At 51.2% G+C, this 24851-nt stretch overlaps 1 protein-coding gene across 1 annotated transcript in view; it reads left to right on the forward strand.

Annotated features, from left to right (window-relative positions):
- The window catches only part of Card11 (caspase recruitment domain family member 11), a 63349-nt gene that overhangs the window by 26562 nt on the left and 11936 nt on the right, over positions 1 to 24851 (forward strand). The window contains exons 4-17 of the mRNA XM_032887082.1: positions 1537 to 1862; positions 5435 to 5614; positions 7090 to 7242; positions 8723 to 8848; positions 10135 to 10332; positions 12772 to 12948; positions 14631 to 14682; positions 16798 to 16880; positions 17792 to 17892; positions 18689 to 18741; positions 20998 to 21130; positions 22014 to 22215; positions 22400 to 22526; positions 24247 to 24487. Of these exons, the coding sequence (XP_032742973.1) occupies positions 1537 to 1862; positions 5435 to 5614; positions 7090 to 7242; positions 8723 to 8848; positions 10135 to 10332; positions 12772 to 12948; positions 14631 to 14682; positions 16798 to 16880; positions 17792 to 17892; positions 18689 to 18741; positions 20998 to 21130; positions 22014 to 22215; positions 22400 to 22526; positions 24247 to 24487 (2152 nt within the window). The remainder of the gene's footprint in view (positions 1 to 1536; positions 1863 to 5434; positions 5615 to 7089; positions 7243 to 8722; positions 8849 to 10134; positions 10333 to 12771; positions 12949 to 14630; positions 14683 to 16797; positions 16881 to 17791; positions 17893 to 18688; positions 18742 to 20997; positions 21131 to 22013; positions 22216 to 22399; positions 22527 to 24246; positions 24488 to 24851) is intronic.

A 24851-nucleotide genomic window follows, 5' to 3' on the forward strand; every position in this document is an offset into this window, starting at 1 on the left:
TACCAGACCAAGGGAAATCTAGTAGGAGGATACGTGTGTGTGTGTGTGTGTATGTGTGTATGATGCATGTGCACATGGACATGTGTGCATGTGAGTGTGTTTGCATGTGTATGTGCATGTGTGTCATGCAAGTGTATGCATGTGTGTGTGAGTGTGTGTGCATTCATATGCACTTGTCTGCATGTGAATATGTGCATGTATGTGTCATGTAGGGGTGTGCACATGTGATATGTGTAAGAGTATTGTGAGTGTGAGTGGGTGTGAGTGGGTGTGTCGTGCATGTGTGTTTACCCATGTGTGAGTGTCTGTCTGTCTGTCTGTGGTATAGTGACATGATGCACTCTTGGGCTGCCCATCACTTACTTTAACTGATAACACAAGACAGGTGTTAAGGCTAAGAGCACTGGGTGATCGTTAATCACCCCTCAACCCAGGGCTGAAACCAGGGCAAAAGTTTATTCTAGCCTCAGAATCCTCCTTCCTGAGAGTCCTTGAATCAGCTTACTCTCTACCTCATGCCCAGACGCCGGGATCCCTTTATCCAATCAAGACCCACTGTGGTGACCTCTCGGTTCTCCAGGGCTAACACGAGTCTTCAATTTGACCACAAAGTCCCTACATTCAGCATGTTCCGGTTCCTCTCTGGCTCTCCTCTCCCCCTCCCTCCCTCCTTCCTTCCTTCCCTCTCCTTCTGATATTGTTCCCCTGCCACTCCAACCCTGAACCTCTGCCCCGACCCCATAACACACTCCATGACCCCATGCCTAGACTGTGTGGAATCCTCACAGTCTACTTATATCGTTCTCATTATTTGACTTGTATAAACCTCTCTGTCTTACTACACAGTAAGATCTACTGCAACAAAGGCACTTGGCTCACCCTAAAATCCCAGTGCCCAGTGGGAACTAAGAGCTTGGTAAATACTGCTCTCCGAGCCTGGTAGTACATGCTTGTAATCCCATACACTTGGGAGGCTGGGTAAGCAAATTCAAGGTGAAGACCAGCCTGGACAACTCAGTGAAGCTTTATCTCTAAAGAGATACAGAACACTGGAGTTACAGCCGGGAGGGGTAGTTCAACCCACAGCACTGTAACAAATAAGCAAATAAAAGGTTGGTGGGTGAATTCGTTGATGCTCTTGTTCCTGTGACAAAATACAAAAGCAATTTAAGGAAAGAAGAGGGGTTTTCTAAGGGTACAAGTCCATCATGGCAGGGGGGGCGGGGGGAGGCGGAGCATGAGGCAGCCAATCACATCGCATCCACAGTCAGGCAGCAGAGAGAGTCAAATGTTGGCGCTCGGTTCCCATTCTTCTTTTTATTCAGCCCAGGACCCTGGACCCTGGAATGGTGCAACCCACAGAGTGTCAGTTAAACTCATGGAGATAGATAATCCTTGCAGGCATACCCAGAGGTTCGCCTCCTGAGCGAACCTAGATCCTGTCCATTTAGCAATATAGCATCTCAGTGAGTGTTTGAGTAGATGCTACCGCCACTGCCCCGCACCTCAGGTCTGACTGGGTACCCCTCTCCACAGTGGAGGAAGGCCATGAGGGCCTCACGCACTTCCTGATGAACGAGGTCATCAAACTGCAGCAGCAGGTGAAAGCCAAGGACCTTCAGCGCTGTGAGCTGCTGGCCAAGTCCCGGCAGCTGGAGGATGAAAAGAAGCAACTGAACCTGATACGGGTGGAGCTCCTAACCTTCCAGGAGCGGTACTACAAGATGAAGGAAGAGCGGGACAGCCACAACGATGAGCTGGTCAAGGTCAAGGACGACAACTACAACTTAGCCATGCGCTACGCCCAGCTCAGTGAGGAGAAAAACATGGCGGTGATGAGGAGCCGCGATCTCCAACTCGAGGTGGGGATGCCTGGGCTCTGGCTGAACTTTAGGAAGGGAAAAGAAATCTCCTGGGGGCTCATGTCCGCTAGAGGGGCACATGCAGATTTACCACACAGCCCTCCCCCAGCTTTGTGCCCCAGACAAGCCAGAGACAGAGGGTGGAGGGTACAGGCTCTGCAGGGGGCGCTAGAGCCACCAGGCTCTAGTGGGTTTCAAGCAGCGGGTCATCCGCCTAGATCCACTTTGCGCTTGTGCAGACACATGCATGGTGGTCAGAGGGTGATGAGCCTAAATCCACACTGCACATGCGCAGACTCGTGTGCATAAAGGCTCATGGAAGTTAGGGGACCTCCATCCACTCTGCGTACAGACATGGGCACACAGACAATCTGTTCCAGGAAAGATGGGAGAAGACATTGGAGACTTAGGGCTGAAGGTGTGTAAAGGGACGTAGGAGACTCAGGGCCCCATATTATGATGCTCACAAAACTTAGGGGGAAAAAATGGATAGCGCCTGTTGGGTAGGTGTAAATTCCTAAGAGCCTGTATTTGCTGAGCTCAGCATGGCTGCTGGCACGGGAGACAATCAGTATGTTTAGCAGAAAGCAACCACCAGCCAAATGGTTGACATATTAAATGAAATTTACCTCCTAAGTAGAAAAAAAGGAAGGTTTGCTTCATTTCAATTTTTGTTTATCTGTTTGTTTTTGTTCTGGCCTTGAACCCACAGGCCCCCTGCCTCCGTCTCATAAATTCTGGAATTATGGCCTGCATCACCATAACGCTCTCCTCTTTCCTTTGGTTCATTGATGACCACCATAGTCCTAGCTTTATTCCAGGTTCATGAACCTTAAGACCGAGGTGCGTCTGTGAAACTCTGGGGTAATCCACCTGATTATTTGAGACATAGCATGTCAAGAAGAGAAGATACATCCACCTATGGACATTTAGACCTGTATCCTAGAGCTCAGGAAGCTGAGGCAGGAGGATTGCAAGTCTCCATGCCAGCTCAGCTCATACTGCATAACAAAAGGGCAAGGCTCTGTCTAAAATAAAAAGAGGGTGGAGAGTGAGGAGAGAGTGAGGGTTGGGATGGGACAGGAAGGAGAGAGAACAGAGGAAGGCGTGGCAGGTTCGTAGTGGAATGCTGGTTCCAGATATCACCCAGCCGTGGCACTCCTGGGCTCCTGGGAGCTGATCAAATGCTCAGGACTGAGCTCATCAACATCTTGCCATGGAAGGGGAAAGGGCTATGTTCCCCTAGTCCTCCCTGAGGATCCATAAAGAGTTCATGGTTCCTGAAGGAGGGAGAGACATTTCCTTCAGTGGTGTAGCCATTGATAAAGAGCCCGTATTCCTGTTAATAACCCTTCATCTGGACCCCTGTAAGGCAACCCTAATGAACCTCACCGGGTCTCCCAAAACAGGGGGAAACTAGTTGGGAAGAGAAAGGGAAATCAGCAAGAGTGGGAGGGGACAAGAGGGCTTAATAGGGTGAATACGATTTTAAAAATTAATAAAGGGTGTGCATGTGTGAAAATGTCAGGATGAAACCCATTATTACGTATGATTAATACACACTAGTCGGTATTTTAATAATAAATAAAATATTATTGTCTTAATACAATTTAATATAGTAATATTGTTTAATAATAAATAAAATAGACTGGGAAAGCAAGTCAGGGACAGAAATGTAAAAGGAACAACAAAACCCAAGTGGGGAGTTCTTGGCTCTTTCCGTCCTTAAACGGCTGGACACACGGTGAGCTTGGGACCAATGAGCAAGTGGTACAAAGGGGGAGGGAGAGAGAGGTGGTGTGGGTCCAGACCAGGGGCACGATGAGAACTCCGGGATTTATTCTCCCACTGATGGGAAGCCACTGACAGACTGCAAGTCGGGGAATGACAGCTGATTTATCTCTCGGGAGGCTTGCTCTGGCTGCAGGGTGGAAAGCAGACTCTCGGGATATTTATTAAGCACCTGCCATGAGTAAGACACTATGCTAAGCACCGCAGGGGGACATGGGGATTAATAACCTAAGCTCTGCTCCGGTCACGTACAATTTAATGAAGTGGACCGGTCAGTAAACAGGCTATGCAACTTCAGAAGGTTGAGTCTTCTTCTCAGCACAAAGCCAGGCACGGAGGGTACATGCTTAGACTCCCAACATGAGGGAGAATGAGGCAGGGGGGTCACAAGTTCCAAGCCAGCACTGGATATGTAAGAAGTCTGAGGCTAGGGGTTGGGGATTTAGCTCAGTGGTAGAGCGCTTGCCTAGCAAGCGCAAGGCCCTGGGTTCGGTCCCCAGCTCCGAAAAAAAGAAAAAAAGAAAAAAAAAAAAGAAGTCTGAGGCTAGCCTGGGTGACACAATGAGACCTTGCCTCAGAAATAAGGGAGGTCTGGAGAGAGGGCTTAGCAGTCAAGAGCGCTTGGTGCTCTTTCAGAGAACCCAGGTTCAGTTCCCAGCACCCAACCGGCAGCTCACGCCATCTGTAACTCCGGAATATCTTATGCCCTCTTCTGGCCTTCATGAGCACCAGACACATGTGTAGTACAGACACACATTCAGACAAAACACTCATACCTATAAAATAAATAAACCTTTTATTTGAAAAGGAAGTTCATCCATCCTTCAGATCTTTCCTCAAAATCTTTGAGAATTCAGATTCTCATTTCTGACTTTATGGCTTTATTGGCTATGGCCTTGGGGTTTGTGGGTTGTTTGTTGGTTTGGTTTTTCTACTTGTACAAGAGATGAGGTGAATGGTATCTGTGCCCTATGGCTGCAAAGAAAGCACCATAAATCTTTAGCAGAGTAAGTCTCACACGTGCGGGTGACTGGAAGTCTGGATACCACTTTCTTGAGCTGAACTTTCAAAGATGGTGAACAGCATTTGTTTTATAGAGAGCGAAAAGAAGCACTGGGCTGTTTAGTTAGGAGTTTAGTTAGGGGTCGGAAAAACGAGCCTGCAGCAGAGACTTAGAAGTTTCTCTCTTAGAATTTTATTCTCAATTATGTTCCAATAGACGGATGGACAGATAGATAGACAGGTGGGACGAGTGGATGGACAGATGGATGGGTGGATGGACGGATGAATGGATGGATGGACGGGCAGATGGATGGGTGGATGGGCGGATAGGTGGGTGGATAGATGGACAGATGTGGATGGATGGAAGGATGGATGGATGGATGGATGGACAGATGGATGAATGGGTAGGTAGATATTAGAGGCATTACATGTGTCGGGAAATGTATATGTAAATGTGTGTATATGAGTATAAAACCTAAAGGACAATTTCAGCCATATATCTTCTCTTGGGCACCACTCACCTTGTATTTTAAGACCACACTCTCATTGGCCTTCAACTCACCTAGTAAGATGGACTGTCTGGCCAGTGAGCCTTCCCAGCACTCAGGTTATAGGCACACACCACTGCACCTAGTTTTTGATGTGGTCACTGGGGATCCAAACTGAGGTCCTGATGCTCAGAAGGTGTGCACTTTGCCCAAACGAGCCATCCCCTCAGCCATCTTCCTAACATTCCTTGACAGCCATCCTCACCCCTCTGTCAACATGCGTATTTTCAGATCGACCAACTCAAACACCGACTGAACAAGATGGAGGAGGAATGCAAACTAGAGAGAAATCAGTCTCTCAAGCTCAAGAATGACATTGAGAATCGGCCCAAGAAGGAGCAGGTCCTGGAACTGGAGCGGGAGAATGAGATGCTGAAGACCAAAATCCAGGAGCTGCAGTCCATCATCCAGGTGAGACGCACCACCCTTATGTAGGTGAGGGCTAGGTGGGCAGGGTGGGTGTACCTGCTGGAGGACGAATACCAAGTCCCGGCTTAGAAGCTACAAGGTCACAGACAACACATATCAGCCTTAGCACTGCACACAAGCCATGCTGTTGGCAAAGACTGACGTTAGAGGAAAGGGGTTTGGGCTTGTTATTGTTGTTGTTGTTGTTGTTGTTGTTGTTATTGTTTGATTGATTGATTGATTGATTGATTGATGATTGATTGATTTTTAGCCAGACCTAGTAGTGCAGGTCTGTCATCCTGTCATCCTAGCTACTTGAGAGGCTGGAGTTAGATGATTGCAAGATCAGGGGCTCCCTAGGGTAGCAAAATGTGTTCAGGAGCAACCAGGACAACTTGGTGAGACAGTGTCTAAATTTTTATAAATCTAAAGAGGGATGAAATGTAGATCAGTGGTAGTGCCCCTGCCTAGAATGTTCTTTTGAGAGACTGGGGTGTGGCTCTGTGGTAAATCACCTGCCTAGCATCCTCCAGTGAGGGGCTAGGGTGTGGCTCAGTGGTAGAGCCCCTGCCTAGAATCCCCCAGTGAGGGACTGGGGGATGTGGCTCAGTGGTAGAGCCCCTGCCTAGAATCCCCCAGTGAGGGGCTGGGGGTGTGGCTCAGTGGTAGAGCCCCTGCCTAGAATCCCCCAGTGAGGGGCTGGGGGCATGGCTCAGTGATAGAGCACCTGCCTAGAATCCCCCAGGGAGGGGCTGGGGTGTGGCTCAGTGATAGAGCATTCGACTTCGATGTCTGATGTCCTGAATTCAATCTGATGGCAGTGCCTTGAACACTCTAGGCCAAGTCTCTATCACTGGATTCTGTCCTCAGCCCTTATTATAGGTGATAATACTTATAAAAGAAAAGTGACAAATGAGATTCACTATCCACACGGAAGCCAGTGCCCTAGCTCTGGGAGAAGAGAACATTCAGGAAAACTTAGAGATCCCCAGACACTATACTGAGTGTGATTCCCTGTGTGCCAAACTCAAGCGCCTCCCATATTTGTCAGTGCACAAATGTGTGGCTACAGAAAGAGATTTAATGCTCACTGAGGGCTAATGTTCCAAAATACATCTGCAAAGGAAGAAAACACATTTCTGTCCTTCTAGAATGACCCCACTACTGCCCACGGCTCAGTGGTCTTGAGGCAGAGACTGGTCCTAGATTAGCGGGATTTGCTTAATTGGTATTTGGGGGCGGGGATAACTGGAGTGCAGAGATATTTCCTTTCTTGTCCCAGCTTGGGGTTCCCAGCGTCTTTACAGGTAATCAAATAAATTCAAATGATAGTAAGTTGCTGAAAGACCCAAGACAAATCCCCTCGTGCACTCCACTAAACTTCCGCCACAAAATCTTCCGCCATCTTGGAACTGCCCGGGGCTAACTCTTTTGTCTTTCTCCTTCTGTACTTATCTCTGTTCCCCAACCCCACCCAGGCTGGCAAGCGCAGCCTCCCTGACTCAGACAAGGCCATCTTGGACATCCTGGAACACGACCGGAAGGAGGCGCTAGAGGACCGGCAGGAACTGGTCAACAAAATTTACAACCTACAAGAGGAAGTCCGCCAGGCTGAGGAGCTGCGGGACAAGGTAGGAGTACTACAGCGTCAGGGGATCAGCAGCCAGCCAGCACCTTTCTCAGCGGTGTGCACGGATGCACGTTAACAGTGCTGAATTGCCTGCACTGCACATCCCAGCATCCAGCCCCTTTGTGGTTTGTAAATGAGGAGTGTTAGTTAGTGTAGTCCTCGCCATCCTCTTGCCAGTCCTAGCAGCTACCAAGGATGTGTCTCCACGGTCTATCCCTCAACAATCCACTGGTGACTGGCCAGCCTCCTCCCATAGTCCCTTTTGATCAGATAACTGGCAATCAAAACCAAATCAACAGCAAATCTGGGAAGGGACCAGCTAACTGTAGCCACTAAGCAGACAGTGATTGGCCTGCACAGACGGTTCACACTGTAAAGTGCAGACATAAAGACTTAGATTCCTATGACCCATTTTTAAAGCCAGGAATGGTGGCACACAAAGGTTATCCTAGTCCTTGGGAGGCAGAGATTGGAAGATGCCTGAAGTTGGCTGACAGCCAGTCAGTGAGGTCTAGGATCAATGAGAGATCCTGTCTCAACAAAAATAAGAAGTGATAGAGAAAGATACTTGACGCTGACCTCTGGCCACATGCATTCTCATTTGCATGTATGTACACATCACATATTCCACACACATGTAGCCACACATCACACACATAGCCACACACATGCACACACCTAGTGACATACTACACACATAGCTACATACACACACATGCACACCATCCACACAGAGCCACACACATGTAGCCACATACTCACACCACACACATGCATACACACATGCACACCACACACATATTGCCACACACACATAGCCAACGCATGCACACACATGGCTACACACCACACTAATAGCTACATATACACACACATGCACACCACATACACATAGCCACACACACCATACACACACATACGTACACATGTATACTACATACATGTACACACATATAGCCACACCATACACATACACCACACACACACATACATAGCCACACACACCACACAGACACACTCGCAGACACACACATACATCAGACACACACACACGTGCGCACGCACACGCATACACACATGCACACCACACACATATTGCCACACACACATAGCCAACGCATGCACACACATGGCTACACACCACACTAATAGCTACATATACACACATGCACACCACATACACATAGCCACACACACCATACACACACATAGCTATATACGCATACACATGTATACTACATACATGTAGATACACACATAGCCACACACACATAACCACACCATACACATACACCACACACACACGTATACCACATATACATAGCCACACACACCACACAGACACACAGACACACTCACAGACACACATATACATCAGACACACACGCGCACGCGCGCACACGCCTATACACGCACACACAGCCGCTCTCCCTAAACCCTTGAACACCCAGTATTGCATTGCTCTCTCGTGTTGCTCACAGTACCTGGAAGAGAAGGAAGACCTGGAGCTCAAGTGCTCAACCCTGGGGAAGGACTGTGAAATGTACAAGCACCGCATGAACACGGTTATGCTGCAGCTGGAGGAGGTGGAGCGGGAGCGGGACCAGGTACAGTGCCACCCTGGACGTGGCAGACTAGGAAGCCACCCAGCACGGCTGTGGCACATGGAGTCATTTTGCTTGTGGTCCCTAGCCATGTCTATGTGTATGTTTGTACATGTGTATGTCTATATGTGTGTGTCTGTCTCTCTGTGTAGCCATCTCCCTGACCACACAGAGCTTCCTTATGAATCCATCATCTCTGTCTCCGGCTCGGAGATAAATTCCATGTCAGAATCAGTGGGTCAGAATGCACAGGCCTTAAGGGATCGGGGAGGCCTGAGCTGCACCCACTGACTCCCATAACAGAGCCTGAAGCTCAGCTGGTCTCCTTAGTAAAATGAGGAAGTTGAATTCCAAACCTGTAACTCATAAAGCATAATGCCAAAGCAAGGCATCCCCATGACAGCTCAGTGTCCTCATATGTAAAGTGGACTGGTAGTGTCTATATTAGCACAGTACAGACCCTGGGGGGATGGAGGCTACGACACAGCCCTTCACACTGTCCCTGACACATGGCAAGAACAGGTTAGGTTACAGGATGCAGAAGTGAGAGGCTGGGGTGCCCAAACTCCAGGGACAAGCAGGGTGTGCGAGTGAAGGCTTCCCATCTCAGCATTCAGGAGACAGAAACAAGAGGATGGTTAGCTTAAGGCATGCGGAAGCTACAAGAGTGACTTCAACGTCAGTTGGGCAACTTAGTAAGACCTTGTCCGGGACTATAACAGGTCAAGTCACACCAAGCACAGCCAGAGGCTACCTCCTACCTGCATGGGTCTCACCACCACCCCCCATGCCCCTGGTTATCTAAATGACCTTTAGGTTCATTTGGCACCAGGGTGGGTGTTGGGAAGAAAGTACTTCCTGATTTCAGGAGAGTCTTCTGAGGTCAAGAAGATAGCTGGGGATGGAATTTAACATTGGAATGTGTACCTACAATCCCCAGTGAGGGGCTGGGGGCGTGGCTCAGTGGTAGAGCCCCTGCCTAGAATCCCCCAGTGAGGGGCTGGGGGCGTGGCTCAGTGGTAGAGCCCCTGCCTAGAATCCCCCAGTGAGGGACTGGGGTGTGGCTCAGTGGTAGAGCCCCTGCCTAGAATCCCCCAGTGAGGGGCTGGGGGCGTGGCTCAGTGGTAGAACACACACCTAGTATACACAAGGCCCTGGGTTCAATCTACAAATCTCAGAGGAAGGAAGGGCAGTAAACAGTGGGTCCCTTGGCTGAGCCTGAACCAGAGGTGATCATATCTGCTTTACTTTAGCTTGCTCTGAGTGAACGCGTAGCTCTTCCTTGGCAGGCCTTCCACTCCCGCGATGAGGCACAGACTCAGTACTCACAGTGCTTAATCGAGAAGGACAAGTACCGGAAGCAGATCCGTGAGCTGGAGGAGAAGAATGATGAGATGCGTATCGAGATGGTGCGGAGGGAGGCCTGCATTGTCAACCTGGAGAGCAAGCTCCGGCGCCTGTCCAAGGACAACGGCAGTCTTGACCAGGTAGGGCTAGCTGGCCATGTCCCCATACCCACGGCCAGGTGTCCTCCCAATCCCTGCTGTTGGCTGACCATAGCAACCCCCATTCACACCATCATCACTGTGTCTCCTGACCCTGTGTGTGTGAATGTCTATGTGTGTGTCTGTGTAAGTCTTGTATGTGTGCATGTCTATGTGCATGTCTGTTTGTGTGTGTCTCTGTGTATGTCTGTGTGTGTCTGTCTGTGTGTATGTTTGTATGTGTGTATGTCTATATGTGTGTGTCTGTCTCTCTGTGTATCTGTGTGTCTGTGTGTGTGTCTGTCTGTGTATGTATGTATGTCTCTGTGAGTCTCTGTGTGTGTGTCTGTCTGTCTGTGTATGTGTGTGTGTCTCTGTGTTTCTGTGTCTCTGTGAGTCTCTGTGTGTGTCTGTGTGAGTCTCTGTGTGTGTCTGTGTGTCTGTCTCTGTGTGTCCATGTGTCTGTGTGTGTGTCTGTCCGTGTATGTGTGTGTGTCTCTGTGTGTGTGTGTCTCTGTGAGTCTCTGTGTGTGTCTTTATGTGTGTATGTGTCTGTATGTATATATGTCTGTATGTGTGTATGTCTGTATGTGTGTGTCTGTTACTCTGTGTGTCTGTGTATGTGTGTGTGTCTGTTACTCTGTGTGTCTGTGTATGTGTGTGTCTCTGTGTCTCTGTGTGTCTCTGTGAGTCTGTCTGTGTGTCTGTGTGTGTGTATGTATGTATACACACACACACACACACACACACACACACACACACACACATGTGCCCAGGCCTCTGAGATGGCTGGGTAGGTAAAGGTATTTGCTTCCAAACCTGATGACCTCACTTCCAACCCCAGGACCCACACAGTCCCAAGAAGGACAAAAGTAGCTCCCTCCGTGTTAGGAGTCTCAGTGACATTCCAGGTTGGCCCTTGTTCGGCTGAGTAACTCTTATCACTTTTCTAACTTCCTGTGCCTCTCAGTGGATCATAGCCAGCAGCAAGCCTTCCCTTGGCACTCTCTGGCAGTGTGGAAGGTCACCAGGATTAAGATACCCTGTGCTTGTTAAAGTCACTGGTGCCCATGGGTGAACACTCATTAGTAGACAGAGAGGCAAGTAAGACTATGTCTCCCAGGAGCCCCGTTGACACCTAGATATGAAGGAACACTGCTGCCATTCCTACAGGTGACGCGTGATTACTATAGCTGAGGGTCTACCTGAACAGAGACTGCATAAAAAGACAACAGCATAAATGGCTCAAGGGTGGGGTTGGGGATTTAGCTCAGTGGTAGAGCGCTTGCCTAGCAAGCGCAAGGCCCTGGGTTCGGTCCCCAGCTCCGAAAAATAGAAAAAAAAAATGGCTCAAGGGTTTACCAAGCGGGCATGAGGAAATGAGTTCAGTCCCCAGAATATGCATTTAAAAGTGGGGAGGGGCAGGCATGGTGGTGGTGGATGACTGTAGTCCCAATGCCGGAGAGGCAGAAGCACACAGCACACAGATCCCTGGGTTCACTGCCCAGCCAGTTTGCACTATTGGGTGAGTTCCAGGTGAAGAGAGAGAGAGAGAGAGAGAGACAGAGAGAGACAGAGAGAGACAGAGAGACAGACAGACAGACAGACAGACAGACAGAGACAGAGAAAGAGAGACAGAGAGAGAGAACATAGAACAACACTGATGGAAAGCGTCATGCAATTAAATCATCATTTTCAGAGAAAGAGAATACAGAATCGGCACAGGCAAAGGTGTGGTGTCTGAACTGTGTTGTATATTTCAAGTTCAAGGGCATCATGAAACCCATGAAGGAACCCTTCTCTTTGGGTTCCAGAACGCTTCCTTGCTTGGGGAGTTCTGGAGGCCGTGGGCCCCACCTGGAAGGCCCCTAGTCTGAGTTCTCCTGGTCACATGACCACTCGGCTTTCAGCCTTGCCAAGGTGCCTCCTTCTCAGAAGGACCTTCCCTAACCCCTGTAGTGGAACTCAGGAGCTCTAGGGCTGTGATCTCCTCCTCCGAATGTGACAGTTTGCAATTTGTATAAGCCCCGCACAGGCCCCTCTACAGTAAGCCCAGCACTAGACACACAGCTCCTCCGTGAGTAACCTCTAGATGTCTTCATGAAGCTAGAGTCCCCTCACCCATGTTGGGCCAGGAGCAGCGCAGATGGTAGTCTAACCCTGGAGATGGCATGAGCCAAGACCACGAGGCAGAAGCAGCCAGCAGGTGGCCAGCAAGTGATGGTCCCAGATGTCTGTTGGACTGGGAAGCATGAGAGACAGGAAGAAGGAACAAACCCATGTCAAGGTGTGCTGATGAGCTATGACATCCAGGGCATCAGAAAAGAACAGCGCAGACTGAGTGTCACGCTTGGGTACCCAAGGGGAAAAAAGTATCATACCATCAGCCAATCTGCTTTATGCATGCCACCAGCTTTCCTCCTGCTCATCCCTCCCATCTAGAGTCTGCCTAGACACCTTCCAGCCACCATCATCTCACAGAACCTTGGAGACACCAGCCCCAGGACCAATGGCCAAGAAGCTGATGATTCTTCAACCTCAGAAGAGTCTCCGGAAGACAGCAAGTACTTTCTGCCCTACCATCCACCCCGGCGCCGGATGAACCTAAAGGGCATCCAGGTACCCAGGGGCACAGGTGGGAGGCAGATGGTGGCATGGGAGCCCCATGCAGCTGGAGAGTAGCACCTGGCTCTGATTGGGTGCGACTTAACCTGTTACAGTCCTGGACAGACTGCAAGTCATGCTTGCTTGCAGGCATTCATTTGTTTAGAAAGTAAGGCCATTCGAAAGAAAAATCACCTTCCTTCCCCAGGCCCCATGTTGGGAGCTCAGAGCACAGCACTGTCACTTTGGTTGATAGCCAGGGAGAGCCAGGACATGTGGCTGTCTCAGAGGGAGTTCATGAGTTGATGGGTGGGTAAATGGGAGGGTAGATGGGTGGTTACACCAATGGGTAAATGCATGCATGCATGCATGGAAGGTTGGGTAGGTAGGAGGATGAAAGGATGGATGGTGGAGAGGACGAATGGATGATGGATGAATGGATGGATTAATAATGACTGGATAGGATGGTGACTGACAGAGGACTGGGTAGATGGATGGGTGGTTACAAGAATGGGTGGTTGACTAATGGATGGGTGAGTGGGTGGATTGATGGGTTGATTAATGAATGATTATATGGTAGATGGGATGGGGCTGTATGGATAGATGGGAAGATGGTGGTTGAATAGTTACACAGGTAAATTGGTGGTTGCGTGGATGGACTGTTGAGTGAATAAATAGATTATGAGTAGATGGATGGATAATTACATGGATAGACAATGGGTGGGTGGATGGAAGGATAGATTGTTACATGGATGGATGATGGGTCAATAGGTGATAGATTGATGGGTAGGTAAATGGATTAATGGATAAAAGGATGAATGATAAATGGTACATGGATGAATGAATGGTTACATGATTGGAAATAGATTAACTGATTGATGGATTGATGATATAGATGGATGAATGAGTGGATGGATGGATGGATGGATGGATGGATGATATGGATGGATGGGTGGGTGGGTGGGTGGATATGTGAATGAATGGATAGTTACGTGGATAGTTACATGGGTGGATTGATGGATAGATGGATGGATGGATGGATGAATGGATGGATGGATGGATGGATTAATTATGATTGATTACATGGATGGATAGGATGGTGGATGATGGGTAGGTAGGCCTGGGTAGATGGATGGATGCATGGATGCATGGATGCATGGGTGGGTGGATGGTTAGTGAATAGATGTGTAGATGAATGGAAATTTCCATGCATGGATGGATGATTCATTGAGAGGTGAGTGTAGAGTAGATGAATGGAATGGGTAGATGGATAGTTACGTGGATACAACACCTCATCAGAGTCTAGTTACCCTTGCCTCTCTGTGCTGATGGGAGAGGGTAACACATGGATCAAAGGTGGCAGGCAGCTTCTCTGAAGCCCAGCCTCTCATGGGGGTCCCTGCACATGAGTCAGCTTGGCATACAGGGCTCCTGTGCTTCAGGATTTTAGAGCCCTGTTCAGGGGCTCCCTTTGGAGGGGGCTCATCTGGAGTAGCAGTTGGCTGATCCAAGCCTGGGGGGAAAGAGACCACGTCTTGTCCCAACTGTAGGAGCCTGGCATCAAATGCATGGCCCAAGCCAGGCAGCTGCAGATCGGGCGGTTTGTTTTATTTTCCTCTGAGCCGCAGTGACATGTGTCTAGGGCCCTGTTTGATTTGTGTCGTCTGTCTTGTGCCTTCCCCTCCCCTCTCTTTCAGCTGCAGAGAGCCAAATCCCCCATCAGCATGAAGCAAGCATCCGAGTTTCAAGGTTAGTAGGCTGCCCAGGTCCGTTTTGCCCTTGCTCATCTGTCACCCTCCCCCTCTCGTTCCATCTGTTTCTCCTGCCACAATGACCAGCCCTGCGAGTTCAACCTGGGCGAGGCCTCCAGGGTATCAGGGTGCGGTGTTTCAACCAGGCAGCAAATGCTGCTCATCGTCATTCACACGGGCAGGGCTCTGTCCACCAGCGCATCACCTCTGTGGCCCTCTTGGCCAAATGGCGCATCTTTAAGTTATTTATTTTTGCATGGGTATTTGTGTGATGCCTGTGCGTGTATGCCTGCCCCTGTGTGTGCACATGGGGCGTCTGTACAGAGAGCCCAGGCTGACCCGGGAATCTTCCTCAGTCGCTCCTCGACCTTATTCATCGAGGTAGGATCTACCCAGAGCTCCTGGATAAGAGTCGTATAGAGTCCTGTTGCTCCCAGTTGTCTCCGCCTTCTGAATTCCTGCAAGGCACGTTGGTCACACTAAAGTTGAGGGAGATGGTCACGCAAACTCCTAGGAGCCCCTGAGGGACAAGAGACAACATGGAGGGCTTTGCTAAGGAAGCGAGGAGCTTTCCCCCCTTTCTGTGTGCTCTGCAGTCAGCCCACCTTGTTGAGCAGGGAAAGCTTGGATGGTGCGGAAAACAGAATTACAAGCTGGCTGCCACACCTTCCAACTATATCCATGGACGCTGAAGATCAAACTCAGCTCCTCACACGTGTGCAGCAAACATTAGCTACTCTATGTACTAAGCCATCCCCTGCCTCCTGAACGGAGCTCATTCAGTAAAGGAATTTAAGTCCACAGCTATAGTCTTCCTCATCTAAGATGTTGGCTGGCAGTGCCCAGATGTGTGAGGCTACAGGTTCAGTCGCAGAGTCCTGGCTCTCCGAAGCACACCATTCTCAAGGTTCTCTCAGCCTCACAACAGCTCTAGGAATAGCGACCCCCTAAGGAAGGTTTGCAAGACAAACGAAGCTCCTGCTAATAGAACGGGTGCTGGGAGGTCCCAGAATGTGCCCCACAGTCTGTAAACTCAGATCACAGTCACGGGAAGAAGTTTGAGAAGTTTTGGGTCCAAAAAAAAAAATGTTAAGAGTGGGACCCCAGACAGACAGCAGCCACAAAACCCAGAGGTCCGTCCTGATCACCTCAGCTCTGTTCTACCTTAGTGACTTTTAGGGAGGCTAGGCAAGAATAATACAGACCTAAGTTCTGACGTCTGACTGAGCTCCCTGTCAGCTAAGCTACGTCAGGGGGTCTCAGTGATGTTCTTTATCCAAAGTGATGTGCAAAGGTCCTGGGGTCTGTGGTGTACAGATAAGACACCCACCCCCGCAAAAGGAAATAGAAGGATACTAACCTACTAACCAACCGGGGCTGTGTTCTTCATCATTGCCTACCAAGCCTAGCAGGCTGCCTTCTGTGAGGATACAGGGGCATAGAATGCAAGGCTTCCCTCACACTGCATACACAACGGGCACCTGGGCCTACACAGCTGTGCATACACATACACGCATACACTTTGGGTTATGGGTGCCTTGCAGGTGGCAGGTCAGTCACACAAAAGTTGAGGGAGATGATCACACAAACTCCTAGGAGCCCCTGAAGGACAAGAGAGAACATGGAGGGCTTTGCTAAGGAAGCGAGGGGCTTTTCCCCCTTTCTGTGTGCTCTGCAGTCAGCCCACCTTGTTGAGCAGGGAAAGCTTGGATGGTGGGGAAAACAGACATGAGTTTTTTCCTGTCTGCCCAGCGCTTCCTCATTGGGTGGAGGTGGGAATGGCAGAGGGACCCCTCTGTGAGTCCTCAAAGACAGGTGACATGGTTTAGTCTTGACTGGAGCCACCCTTGGCCAGCCTGACTCTGGGCAGGATATGCTATCCTGAAGAAAAGAAAAAGAGCGCCACCTGCAAGCGAATGAGGAGTGCAGGTTTTACTGTTGTTGCTTCCTGGGTCTCCACAGGGGACAGGCAAGCTCCTGATTGGCTCAGTCCCCTGACCATCCACGTCAGGAGAACCCCAGGTAGAGGCTTTAACTTCCCTCTCCCTCTCTTTTCTCTCCCCTGTTTTCTGTGCCGGCTTCTCCCTGTCTCCCTTGGCTCTGATGAGGACAGTCAAGGGGCACGAAGAGGATTTCACAGACGGCAGCCCCAGTTCCTCCCGCTCCCTGCCTGTCACCAGCTCTTTCTCCAAGATGGTGAGCTCCCATAATCTCCACTCCACTCACACACCTTCGGAGTCCCCAGGCTGAGCCTGGGGCCTCACTGATGTTTATTTAAAGAAGTCCCTTTCCCCAGCCCAGCAATGTATTCACACCTTCCTGCTGCCTCCATTCCCAATTTAACACTTGGTGGGAGGAGGAGGTGGGCCTCCTAGGCTGCAGCGACAAACAGCACCAATTCTGCAACTTCACAGCCCCATACAACCCCAGCCACCGTCCTGGGAGGTTTTGGGCAGGGCAGGGACTGCTGGAGCAGCAGGAGAGGGCACATCCCCACTCCTGTACAGAGCTAGGCAGTTGCGTCCAGCTATCTATTTGTAACCCGCAGAAGGCACAAGATTAGAAATTCTAAGCCTGAGGGGTGCCCTGGGAAAAATGTCAGCTCAGCTTCTCAAATCAGACCCTGAGGGAGGTAGAAATTTGGTAATGGATGTACAACAACGGTCTGGTATCAGCTCCTGTGCCAAAATCCAAGGCACGCGTCCCATCCACAGTCCCACCTCCCCAACCCACTCCTCAAAGCACCCCTCTTCACACCCACCCTGTCCAAAGCAGAGGCGGCAGCTGAGGGCTACAGAACCCAGTCTGTGCAGGGTCCTGAGCCCTAGGCTCTGCCTCCCCAGCTCAGCGGTTCCCCGTCTGCTTCTCAGGGCCGGGCAAGCAGCTGTGGAAGCAGCTGTGCTCCAAGCTCTGCTGACTGCCCCAGGGCTGAGCCCAGCCTCCTCCAGCCAAGGTCATACTGTGGACCAGCTTGCTCAGCCCATGCTTCCCGAGTAGGGGTGGGAGGGAACATCCCAAGTTAAATTTAGTTCCCATGTATATAATATTTATGCCCGCCGAGGCATCACAGATAAATATCCGGTAACACAGCTGTGCCGCGTTCACAGCAACCCCATCGGAGCCGCAGCAGTATCATGTCAATCACCGCAGAGCCCCCGGGAAATGACTCCATAGTCAGACGCTGCAAGGAAGACGCGCCACATCGTAGGTGAGTGGCAGGTAGAGGCCTTGGCTAGCTGGCTGACCCTGTCTCCAGTTCCCCGTGTTGGTATGAACTCCTTAGGCCTCTCAACAACGTTAAAAGGAAAGGCGAGAGGGTCCCCACGGTCCACATGGGGTTAGTTGAGGCTTGGAGATGGGGAACCACCCTCTTCATAAACCTGGTCCACACTGACCTGTGAGAATTCCTGCCTGGTTCCTCCAGGGGGCGCACCCTTCTGAACACCTTAGACTCCTATTCAGGGACATTACAGAAGTCTCACAGCCCCATCTACACCACTGCAGCCAGCCAAGGGTTGGCCCCTACTCCAGCCTAGAGGGCGCTCTGCTGCCTCAGAGCCATCTGAGCAGGTGTAGGGGGCAAATATGTGATGCGAATAGCAGAGTCTGCTTGGCCCTCTGGGAAATTCATACCCTACGCTGGTCTCCCACGGGCAATCTCCCTGCTTCTGCCTCCTGAATACTGCGAGCCAGTAACACCGTGTCTAGCTCCACCCGTGCCACCCTGCCCCCCAAAAACACTCACACCCCTCAGCCTCCTCCTCAGCTACTGAGATGTGGTCTCCGCAGGCCACCAGGGCTGCCTTCCTGCTGGTTTAGTCCCTCTTCCTCACCTACTCCCACTTCATCCCACCCTACTCAACCCCCATTCCCCACCTCCATGCTGGCCTCTTAGAATCAAGGCCCGATGGAAAACCAAAATGTTCTAGAAACTTCCCCGACCTTGTTCCCCTGCAGCACACACTCACACCAGTGTCGTCTCACCCCCGGCTTGTTTCTTACAGCACGGTGGAAGAAGACAACGATAGCTGTGGGTTTGACGTCTTAGACCTTGACGGTACGTATGGATCTGCCAGGCCTGCAGGAGTCCTGGTGACTAGAGAGGGAAGGGTCTGTCCCGAGAAGGACTCAGAAGGGAAGCATGGAAGAAAGGCTGCTCCAGCCAGGGACCAAGGTGGCCCTATGGTTTATAGGCAGAGCCAGATGCTCAACTGAAGAACAAGGAAAGCCATGGATTTAAAATAATAATTCTAAGACTCAGAATGTGGCTCATATGTAGAGTGATTTCCTCCAATGACCCTGTGAGGGGGCTGGGGGCGTGGCTCAGTGGTAGAGACCCTGCCTGAATCTCCGAGGGAGGGGCTGGGGGCGTGGCTCAGTGGTACCCTGCCTAGAATCCCCCAGTGAGGGGCTGGGGTGTGGCTAGAGCACCTGCCTAGAATCCCCCAGTAAGAGGCTGGGGGCGTGGCTCAGTGGTAGAGCCCCTGCCTAGAATCCCCCAGTAAGAGGCTGGGGGGCGTGGCTCAGTGGTAGAGCCCCTGCCTAGAATCCCCCAGTAAGAGGCTGGGGGGCGTGGCTCAGTGGTAGAGCCCCTGCCTAGAATCCTCCAGTGAGAGTCTGGGGGTGTGGCTTAGTTGGTCTAGAGTTTGCCTAGCATGCATGAAGCCTTGGGTTCCACCCCTGTCCTGCATAACCTGGGCTTGATGGCACGCTCCTGCAATCCCAGCACTTGGGGGTGGAGGCAGGTGTATGTGAAGTTCAAGGTCATCTTCCACTACTTAGAGAGAAAACTGGAGGCCATCCTGGGCTACATGAAATTGGAGGTAGAGGCCAGTCTTGAATTTTAGGGCATGGCCCTCAAATGACCACATTGGGGACACCGACCCTCTCTCAGTCATACACAGGCTGTATGGAAAGCCAGGAATGAGAGCCTGGACCTGTGGGCTACAGAGTACATGTATGGTCCCAATGACCTGCCCCTCTCAGCCAGGGATCCCTGCTCAGTCCCAGTCCTAACAACTCTGCTGACAGAAACCACAGTGTCAGTGCCATGCCTGGGGCATAGGCCTGGCTGGATCACAGAGAGGGAGGAGATCCTAGAAATGGGCCCATGTCCCCAGGTGTCACCAGACCTCTACCCTGCTGGAAGGTTAGGCTCAGAATCCTCCAGACACACCCTGCCAACACACACACACACACACACACACACACACACACACACACACACACACATTCTAGTCCTCTCCAGCTCCATCTATGCCCCTGAGCTGCAGAGGCCACCAGCAGATAAAATGGAAAGATTAGCGGCCCTCCATAATTGGGGTCCATCACAAGCTATCGAGTGTTAAAGAGGGGTTAGCACCTAATAGAGGCTGGGTAATGAAAGGAACCAAGAGAGTTTTAGAACAGGGAAGCTGGGAAGCGAATCCTGGGCAGGCGTCCAAAGTATATTGCGGGTGTCAGGGGAAAATCCTGTGCAGAATTGGCCTTTGTTATCAGCCCCAAGCAGGACCAGTGTGTGCCTCACCCTGGTGGCTCTATTCCAATGAGCATCTCTCTCCCGGGAGCTTACAGTCCAACTGAGGTGGGAGGAGAGAATGGAGACCCCAGGTCCCCCAGACCCAGAGTCTGAAAGTCAGTGTAGGAAGGTGGGGAGACTGCTTAGCAGTGGGGGTGCTAAAGTGAGAACCCCCGAGTCTGCTTGCTAATGAGACAGATCTGCTGAGTTCTTGCTCCACAATCCTGAGGACGGGAGCTCGGATCCCAGCATCCTCACAGCCAGCTGGGTGTCCCTGCAAACGTCTCTCACCCTGATTCTGAGAGGCATAGAGCCAAGACTGCTGGGACTGGCTAGCCTCCCGCCTCTCTGAGAAGGCGTGAGCCCTAGGTTCAGGGAGAGACCCTGCTACAAAGGAGTAGACAGAAAGTGATAAAGGTACCTTCTAACTCCCTACACACAGACGTCTGGTGAGGCTCCTTAAGAGGAGAAGCAGGGGGATGTCTATTTTGGATTTTACCTGCCCTGATGGCAGGAGATAGGTACAGTATAGTTAATGCTGCAGAGCTCCGATCCCAGATCCCCCCATCAGGGTACATGCGTAATCCCAGCACATGAGAGATGGAGGCAGGAGAATGGCAAGTTTGAGGATAGCCTGGGCTACATGATACAACCCTAAGCTATGCTCTGGAGACTCCTCGCAAATTCCAGTCTACAGGGCTATGCTATTATTGAGCTCCACTCTGGGGGAGGAGGGTGATTCTAGGTGCTCCCCCTGGTGCTCCTAGGTCCTGACAGACCCTCACTCCTCTACAGATGAAAATCACGAACGTTACTCCTTTGGACCCCCCTCCATCCACTCCTCCTCCTCCTCTCACCAGTCAGAAGGACTGGATGCCTACGACCTGGAGCAGGTCAACCTCATGTTCCGGAAGTTCTCTTTAGAAAGGTATGGAGACAGGACTGGGGAGATGGGTATAGCACTTGCCTCATGAGCATGAAGATCTGAGTTCAAATCCCCAGATCCCCACATAAGAATCTGGGTTTGGTGGTATGTGTTTGTGATCAGTAAACCCCAGATCCATTGAGACTACCAAAAAAAAAAAATGGGGACTGAGAAACAACACCTGAGCTTGACCTCTGACTTCCATAGGCACAGAGAGAGAGAGACTGAGAGACAGAGACAGAGAGATATACGGATGGACAGACTGATGGGCTGATGGACAGACAGACTGACTGACTGACTGACTGATCGACTGACTGACTGACTGGCTGACTGGCTGGCTGACTCACTTACCGAAAATGTACAAAGATAGAACAGAGGTGCCGGGGTAGGAGTGGCCAAATGGGGACTTAAGAATAGGACCCAAGACCCTCATCTTCTCATTTCCCTAACAGGGAACCATTCATGTGCCTTAAGACTAAGTCCAGGGTCTCAGTCACAAATCAGTTCCCCAGACTAGGGATGTGGCTCAGTTGGGAGGGCACTCACTGCCATGCACAAATCCCTGGGTTCCAGCCCCAGCACCACGTGTCAGGCAATGGGACCCCAGAACTCAGGAAGCGGAGGCGAGAGAATCAGGTCGAGGTTTTCCTTGGCTGCCTAGTGGGTTGGAAGCTAGCCTGTGCTACTACAGGAGACCTGTCTCAAAGTAGAGCATTGGGAGGGTTAGAGAAGACCTCTCCATCTATTCCTTGACAGTCAGGATAAGAAAGGCACCCCCAAGCCTGAAGGACACATACAGCCATGCCACCGGCATCCTTCCCCAGCCTGCCAGCCTGTTCAGCTCGTCTCTTTTGAGTCCAACTGCCTATTTTATTTCCCAACTCAGGCCCTTCCGGCCATCGGTCACATCTGGGGGTCACGTGAGGGGCACCAGCCCCTTGGTGCAGCACACAACTCTGAATGGCGATGGACTCATCACCCAGCTCACCCTGCTGGGCGGCAATGCACACGGAAGCTTCATTCACTCTGTGAAGCCTGGCTCGTTGGCTGAGAAGGCCGGACTGCGTGAGGGCCACCAACTCCTGCTGGTGAGACATAGAGGGAGAAGCTATGAGGTGTCCCCAGGCCCTTCTCTTTTATGCACACCTAGTGAATCATGCAGCCCAGTGGCACAGGATGCCCTTGTGTCTGAAGAACGATGCTCAGTAGGAAGCACCCTTAGCCCCGCCCATCTGCAGAGCCAAAGATGAACTGCTTGTTCTTGCCCCGTAGTTGGAAGGTTGCATCCGAGGCGAAAGGCAGAGCGTTCCACTGGATGCGTGCACCAAGGAAGAGGCCCGTTGGACCATCCAGAGGTGCAGTGGCCCCGTCACCCTGCACTACAAGGTCAACCATGAAGGTAAGGCCTGAGCCGGACCTGGTCCACACAAGGATAGGGCACAGGACACATACCCTGAGCCTCCCACTTGCTCCATCTGTACCTCATGAAAATTGAGCCGCGTCTCAACCCAAGAGGATAACAGGTGGGGTTGAAGATGCTCTGTATCGCCCTGAACCAAATCCACAAACCTCCTAGGGAAACAGAGGACACGGCTCCAGGCGCCTGGCTCGCTCCTCTCCCTGCACGGATGACATCTGTCTCCTCCGTCATGCTTCCCAGCCTACTACACGCAGAGACTCTGGGCCAAGCACATCCGGTCCACTGACAGGCAGGCAGCCCCGCCTCCCCGCCCGGCCTAGCCACCCCCCACCCCCAGCAGCCCTGCTGCCTGGGTGATGACTTGGATTCTCATTCTCACCTCTGGGTTTTCCTGCGTGATTGCCTCTGCAGCTGGGTCTTATTTTTAACCACGGTAATCATGAATATTTGAGCAGAGCATAAATAGCCAGCCAGCTTCTCCAGCCTCTCTCCTGCCCCTTCCCAGCAGCACCCTGGTACAGAGGGTAGCACGATGGAGCCCAGTCACCCCCACTCATGGGATTTGCTCCTACCAGCTCCTGAAGCTGGGCTTCCCAGCTCTGCACAGAGATAAATAAGTCTCTAGGGGACATCTTGACCTGTGGGCTACAAGGCTGCAAAGTAAATTGCGCCCCCTAGAGGTGAATGGCAGCATAGCCCTCCAGGCTGAATTTCCGGTAAAGGCTCCCTGTCCCAAAGTAGAGCTCGGACTCAGGGGTGCTGGGTGGTATTAGGGAGCCTGAGGCAGGGCTGGACAAAGCTAGAACACCCCTGAAGGACCTGGTATAGAATCTGTTTCTTCACACCAACTCAGCTGCCTGGAATGTCCTTTGGCAAGGAATGACCTACTAGGGCCCTGCTTGTTACAGCTCCCACTTTGACCCACAACCCTCTGTCATTGGGGCCATTTGGGGATATAAATCATGGGTGTACAGCATAGGTGTTCACTGACAGCTTGCAGCATTTATTAGATTCACTGGCACTATGAATCCAATAAGCCCCGAATGCTCCCAAAGTTACTGGAAAGTTTTACTCAAAAGACCAGCAAAATTTGGCCATAACAACACATGCAGCATTTGGCAGTAGCTACTAAAGCTTCCACACAGGTTCTCGGTGGCCTGGTCACTCGCCAAATGAGCACATCTGTCCACCAAACATAACATATGTCAGTAACGCACACCAGTGTGGAGTACTATACAGCAACGAAAAGGAATGTACACCACAGTGTTGTGTCTTATAATGTTGAGCAGTGTCAGCCAGAAGAAGCAAAGGAGCTCATGATACTCATTTCCATTTTTGCAACATGAGGTACAGCCAGCTAGGACTATAGCAATCTGCATAAGGTTAGCCTGAGAGAGCCTACTGGTTTAGAGTAGGAGCTATTCACGTGTATGCATTTGCAAAAATTCATTGAGTTTAGGATGCATAGCCTACTGCATGTTAAGTACCACTTGGCAAGCATGCAGAAAAGGCACTGGGACCCCAGTACAGATGCCAGTAAGTTAGGCGTTGCGACTCAGCACAGACCTTAGCCCCACGCTTTCCTGGAAGCTGGCGTGAAAAAGGAAACCCCTAGCTGGCATACTGCCCACTCACAAGGAGGAAGACGGGCACTCAGACGAGGCTTCCCCCGGGTACTTACACTTTACGTTCTCCTCAGGATACCGGAGGCTGCTGAAGGAGATGGAGGATGGTCTGATCACGTCAGGGGACTCTTTCTATATCCGCCTGAACCTGAACATCTCCAGCCAGCTGGATGCCTGCTCCATGTCCCTGAAGTGTGACGATGTGGTGCATGTCCTAGATACCATGTACCAGGACAGGCATGAATGGCTGTGTGCACGAGTCGACCCCTTCACGGACCAAGACCTGGACATGGGCACCATACCCAGCTACAGCCGGTGAGCTGGGGGATGGGCTCCCAGATCACCCCAGGCCAGCAGCTCCCTCAGCCTGGGGCACTGGAAGATACTGGCACCTCATTCTGTGAAAGACTTCCTTGCTCGTGTAAGGACAGTGTCCTCACAAAATCTCCTAGCAGCCCTCATTCCATCCAAAATCCACCAGGCATGCTAGGAATCTCTCTACCAGGAGCCACGCCCCAGCCCCTCACTGGGGGATTCTAGGCAGGGGCTCTACCACTGAGCCACACCCCAGCCCCTCACTGGGGGATTCTAGGCAGAGGCTCTACCACTGAGCCACGCCCCCAGCCCCTCACTGGGGAATTCTAAGCAGGGGCTCTACCACTGAGCCACACTCCCAACC

The sequence above is a fragment of the Rattus rattus genome, chromosome 16 (genome assembly GCF_011064425.1).
Source record: "Rattus rattus isolate New Zealand chromosome 16, Rrattus_CSIRO_v1, whole genome shotgun sequence".
NCBI lineage: Eukaryota > Metazoa > Chordata > Mammalia > Rodentia > Muridae > Rattus > Rattus rattus.